Source organism: Tarenaya hassleriana, unplaced genomic scaffold (assembly GCF_000463585.1).
Source record: "Tarenaya hassleriana unplaced genomic scaffold, ASM46358v1 Cleome6, whole genome shotgun sequence".
NCBI lineage: Eukaryota > Viridiplantae > Streptophyta > Magnoliopsida > Brassicales > Cleomaceae > Tarenaya > Tarenaya hassleriana.
The window spans coordinates 3,201,627-3,207,234 of NW_010968505.1; the positions used below are offsets into that span (position 1 = coordinate 3,201,627).

Below are 5,608 nucleotides of genomic sequence, written 5' to 3' on the forward strand. Positions count from 1 at the left end.
CCGCCCCCCCCCCCCCCCAAAAAAAAAAAGAAAAAAAAACTAGCAGGTGAACGGAAGACACTAATGGGCCAATGCTTGTGGCCCATTGGACTGAACCTGTGTAGGAGTTTTACCTGCTTGAAGGCCCATCTATGATTGTAGACCCAATTAAAAATCAATTTTTCTGTGAAGAACAAAGGATATTAATTTTTTTTTTACGTTCTGAATATTTTAAGAACAAAGGATATTAAATGGCGGTGATATATATGTTCCAAGGATTTACTCAAATATCCATAGCTTGGATCTTGTGTTTTGTGTATGTATATATATATATATATTAAAACATTATACCATTTTTATGCATATTTTATAAATCATAGTTCTATAAAAATTTTACGTTAAGAATTTGGTTGATTTATTACCAAGAAAAAAAAGGTTAATATTTGAATTTTACGAAGCAACACTAAAAGACGTCGATACAAATTGGCTAAGTACTAGTGCCTTCATGAACAAGCAACATCTGTTTAATGATCCTTTCGTCTGGAGTGTTCAACAAGAAAGAAAAGCGATAAAGAAAAACAATATTTCCAATGAGGAGCCGAATGGACCCGCTCTTGTCTAGATATATTCTTTAAAGCAAATATGCCCATTAATAGCAAGCAATGAAATATATATAAGCTAAAATTTAAGTGAATAAGATTCCCATCTTCTAACTAACACATAATGTAATGCCAGAGAAAAGATCAAAGACTTACAGCTCTTTCTGTTGTGCCAGGAGGACCATCAAGAATCTTAATCCGCGCCCTTGTCTCCTCAACTATTTTCTTAATGACATCTCCTTTACGCCCAATGATGCTACCCACTTTCTGGGCAGGAACCAGCATGCGGAACACACTCTCTCCAGGCCATCCAGGCCATCTCTTCTCACTGTGGCTATTCCAGTTTTATGTATTGTTTTTTTCTCTCTCGAATTATTCATTGCCCTCTTTTGCGGTGGCTTCCGGTGCCTTTGCCTCTGCCTCAACCGCAGCCGCCGTCTCCGTGACCGGAGCTTCGGTGGTAGCCGGTGTCATCAATGAATCGAACTTGTCGGATTTCCCCAAAACAATCTCGATCTACACGCGGAGATGATGACAGAAGAATTGCTATGCATTTTGACAGAAACTTGGAATATTATCGAAATTGACCGAGAAAAAAGGGAGGAGATATGATACATACCTTGGCCTTCTGAACCACTCGCCCTTTGTTCTCATCTTTCATTCCCACTGTGGAAGTCAAAACTTCTGTCTCCACAGACCAAAAAAAAAAGAGATTCAAGTTTTAAATGAAAAATGATGTGTTGATTGTGAGAAGGATATGAGTTTTTTTTTTCTCACTTTTCTCGATCGCTAGCCCGTTGTTCTTTAAGATCTCTGAGATTGTAACCACTGTTGTGATGGCTGTGAAGAGACGACATTAATGTTCAAAAGTATTTAAAAGATTTATGTTGGTAGAAGAAATCATGTATATAGAAATATGTCAATGTGTGTGAATGTTAAATAAACAGGATTCAGCAAAATCTACCCATTCCAAGTGCAGAGAGTTCCACCTCGTTGTGCTGCTGAATGTATCTCTGCATTTAAAACACAATAGTTCATCAAAACATTGAAGATATTCGCAATGACAATTGATTTCTGGCAATATGTGATTCTCATTCTCTGCTTTGGGGATGTTGAAGCTTCTCGGAGGCAAATTGGCAATATCTGTTTTCAACAAAATGATTCATCGAAACAATATATAGTGAAGACTGAATCAGGAGCATTCAATCATATTGATCCTGACCATTGACTTCTGACATTCCACTAGTTTTACAAACGAAACCTAAATCTATCCTTAAATTCCTCTGCTCCACTATCAGATGTGAAAAATACTTGGACAAGACAAATTAAAATCCACGAAACGGAAGAGTATCCACTAATTTTATAGGTCATAGCAAATTTTACTCTCATTGAGCAGATCTCGCTCGTCTATGAGTGGATCTGATCAGTCACGAATTTGAAATTGTAAACAACAAAACGCAGATCCGATGAAAAATATTCAGACGATTCGAAACGAAATTACGAGATTTACCTTAGCGAGATTAACGTAGAAGAACAACGGTTTCTTGGTGTTGGACACTTGGATCCTGTTCTTCTTCTGATTCTCCGCCGCCGCCGTTTCCTCCGCGACGACGTTTCTCTCCGGCGCTGGTGCCGGAGCCGGAGCAGGAATAGGTGTCGCAATCTCCATCGCCATTTTCAACCGCTCTTCTTTTTCTCACTATATCCTTTTTTCCCTCAGAGTTTCTCGGTAGCGGGAAAATCCAGTGTTTGGTTTCTCGGGAAATTAGAGAACCGTTTGGATGAGGAGTGGCGTTTAAATAGCTTTGGGGTCGCACTGGTTGAGAACCAATGAAACACCGACACGTGTTCGATGCCTAGTGAAATCGTTGACCGTGTAAAGAGCGAATGGCGGATTGGCATTGGCGCAGCGCATCTCGCTTCTCTCCTACTGTGATAAATGACGATATTACCCTCGGTGTTTCGAAGTTATTTACGTTTCAGTCCTATCTTAAATGGGCCGTGTATTTATTTTCTTATGGGCCTGAGAGTTTGTTGGGTTCTTTTAATTGCTGCGATATGATATGACAGATGTTATTTATTTATTTTTTGTTAAAAAGATGTTATTTATTTTTCCTAAACTAATTTCCTACTAGCGAAATATAAATATATTTAGATGTGCGTTGTAACGTTATTTTAAAAAATAAAAGTTCGATGAAAATTTCTACATAATAACGTCAACGAATAAATAGTGCATGATATTTGAAAGATGCCCCAAAACCATTTCTTTGATGGGCCAATCTAAAAAGCATAATTAACTGCATTTAATAAAAAAAAAGGCGTACAATGCAAATGCATGCATCAATTATTTTATTATCCTTATATTTAAAGACTAATAAATCATAACCACGTTTTGCCAAAACCTTAGTTACGTCTCACTCAAATCGAAAGGCATTTGGGTATGTCGGTCCAAAAAAACGCTTGAGAATGAGAGGAAGTAAATGACACGTGTCACGATACGGCCCCACCACATCGGTTTCGTCCCATCAGCTGGGGCTAACGGCCCCGACAGGCGGCAGATCTTTTGTCCACAACCTGATGTGAAATTTGCCGCCAAAGTTGTCAATTTTGATTTCCACGTCCAATATGATTTGACCGTCTGAACTTGGGGAGATTTTTCAAAGCATATCATTAAATAAATTCGTTTGATATTTATAAAATTACACACATTTGTTATAATATAAGAGGTGGTCCTTTTTTATATAATTCTCGTCTGTATACATAAGTTTGAATTCAAATATTTTCTCGAATATTACCACCCCTGACAAATACGAAATAAAAAATATATTGGATAATCAACATGGAGATGATTATCCAATTTAAGTAATAGTCAAAATATATACTGGAATTATCCAAATAAGGAAATGAATATTACGCGAAAAGAACAGCCAGAATCGAACAGCAAAGAACTAAAAATAGAAACAAATAATTCGAATTACGTAAAAAAAATTTAATAAATAGACAAAAACATGCCCGATAAATAGCGAACACAAAGAATAAAATTAAAAACTGTTCCAAATCAGTCTCCGCAAAAAACAGAACAAAATCTTGAGAAAGAACAGAGAGAGTTTTTTTCCCTTTTGTGTCCCTTTGGATTGGTACGGAAGAGATCGATTCAAATCATCATAGGGGAGAAGATTGAGAGAGAGGGGCTAAAGCTTGTGCTCGAGGATCTTTGTCGGATCAGACAAGATTTGTAAGAAAACTTTCTTTCCCATTTCTTTGGCTGATTTTGTTTTTCCTTTTCTGGTTTGGGCGTGTGTTATTCCTCAAGAACATCATGGTTTGATTAGCGAAACTAAACTCAAATCTTGAATCTTTCGTACAATTTGTGATGAAATCATATCTGGGTTTCGTCAAATTCCTGACAATGATTATGTTTATAAATCTTGTTCAACAACGCCTTTGAAAATGGATTCCGCCGTCTGGGTCACGCATGTCTGTTCAACTTTGAGTTGCAGCTCTATCTCTTGTTCTTGACCGGATTCGAACACGACATGTTCGATCTCCGGTCGTTCTTGGAATTTGTTGGAAAAATGCAGACGAAGAACAGTGAATTGGAATCTCGAAATGGGTCAGAAGATTGATGCGTGAGAATTGGGTATGCTTTATATAGAGAGAGGGAGGTTGTGGAAGACATTTCAAGATCGAAAGATCTGAGTTCTCAGGCTAATTTATCTGCAATTTCCAAGGACGATTTATGACATTTTTGATCGCGTTGAATCTGTTCATAAGGATTTATGTGATATATAATGGCAGTGGAATGGGAATGGAGGACAGCGGGAGGGTTCATGTCGCTCCAAAGATAGCAGCAGAGGACGATGATTCTCCCTCCCTGAACATCCACCAGAAGAATCTCACTGACGATTCAGATTCAGAGGTGAATCTTCTGGATGATTCTTTCGAAACACAGAGAATATCGAAGGTAGTGAACCGTTGTTTCAGACCAGATTGAATATTCTCACCAGACAAATCACCTGTAAGATGTTACAGATTTGTTCCTTTTCATGTTTTCCAGAATGATTCCCCTTTTACAAAGAGGAAACCTCTGCAACCCGAGAACAAGAAGCATGCCGATGAAGAAGATAGTTATTCCGTCGCCTCTTCGTATCCTTTTTTACATATCGCAGCATCGGCTTTTTTGTGCATTGATCTGTTTACCGTTTGTATAATCTTACAACGTCTGATGATTCCTTATAGATATTTTAGAAATGTGTCGTCGAGAACGAGTAAGCCGAGAGTAACCTATGGATGCGCTCCAACGTTTAGAAGCGCAGAACGTGCCGAAAAACGCAGAGAGGTGATATTTTTTTTCCCTTTTTAGCGGTCCAAAACGTTATGCCTCGGTATGTTTTTCTATCTGATTAGTGTGTTGTGGTTTCTGTATGGTTTAGTATTACCAAAAGCTTGAAGAGAAACAGCAAGCCCTCGAAGCCGAGAGGACTGAACTCGAACAAAGGCAGAAGGTAAATACGATTTTTACAATCAATCCCCGAAAACGGATTAGATCTGATCGAACGTGACTTTTTTCCCGGCTCGTTTTTCTGTTGCGTAGGAAGAGCAAGAAGCAGCGATTAAGCAACTCCGGAAGAAACTCATTTTCAAGGCGAATCCCGTCCCGAACTTCTACTACGAGAAACCTCCTCCCAAACCCGAGCTTAAGAAGGTAATCGATACCGAAAGATGATTATCTTCTCTCCATCTCTCTATCTTCTTGAAGAAGGTAGCTTAACGTACATTCTCTCGCGAAACGAACTCTTAGCCTCCATTGACGCGTCCAAAGTCGCCGAAACTCATCCTGTCCCGGAGAAAGAGCTTCAACGACTCGATCAACTCCTGCGATGAAATCGGGAAGACGGAATCTGGCAAGATCCGACACAACATTGCTTCATTACAAGACAAGGAGGATCCCACCAAGAACAAGAACACTGTCTTAAGAACCAAAGCTTCTGCTACCGATACCGATGCTTGTGAAGTGGAGGCTCAGAGCG

General features: G+C 38.9%; 2 protein-coding genes across 2 annotated transcripts in view; one reads left to right on the plus strand and one right to left on the minus strand.

Annotated features, from left to right (window-relative positions):
* Window positions 1-901: 901 nt before the first annotated feature.
* Window positions 902-2,269, minus strand: LOC104799257 (uncharacterized protein At2g34160-like). Its single transcript, XM_010521673.1, has 5 exons — window positions 2,089-2,269; window positions 1,543-1,591; window positions 1,356-1,418; window positions 1,198-1,262; window positions 902-1,094 (listed from the first exon to the last, which is right to left on the minus strand). Exons 1-5 carry the CDS (start codon window positions 2,251-2,253, stop codon window positions 951-953), a joined length of 486 nt encoding a protein of 161 aa, XP_010519975.1. The 5' UTR covers window positions 2,254-2,269; the 3' UTR covers window positions 902-950.
* A 1,351-nt stretch (window positions 2,270-3,620) lies between these two features.
* The window catches only part of LOC104799258 (protein WAVE-DAMPENED 2-like), a 2,462-nt gene continuing 474 nt past the window's right edge, over window positions 3,621-5,608 (plus strand). The window contains exons 1-7 of the mRNA XM_010521674.1: window positions 3,621-3,813; window positions 4,377-4,542; window positions 4,636-4,724; window positions 4,827-4,917; window positions 5,012-5,083; window positions 5,173-5,283; window positions 5,380-5,608. Of these exons, the coding sequence (XP_010519976.1) occupies window positions 4,381-4,542; window positions 4,636-4,724; window positions 4,827-4,917; window positions 5,012-5,083; window positions 5,173-5,283; window positions 5,380-5,608 (754 nt within the window). The 5' untranslated portion in view covers window positions 3,621-3,813; window positions 4,377-4,380. The remainder of the gene's footprint in view (window positions 3,814-4,376; window positions 4,543-4,635; window positions 4,725-4,826; window positions 4,918-5,011; window positions 5,084-5,172; window positions 5,284-5,379) is intronic.

Excerpts from the sequence above, each read along its gene's own strand:
- LOC104799257 (XM_010521673.1), bottom strand. The coding sequence starts at position 2,253 with ATGGCGATGGAGATTGCGACACCTATTCCTGCTCCGGCTCCGGCACCA. Across the intron at positions 1,592-2,088 it reads TCTACGTTAATCTCGCTAAG|AGATACATTCAGCAGCACAA; the intron begins GTAAATCTCGTA and ends TTTTAAATGCAG. Across the intron at positions 1,263-1,355 it reads CGGGCTAGCGATCGAGAAAA|AAGTTTTGACTTCCACAGTG; the intron begins GTGAGAAAAAAA and ends CTGTGGAGACAG.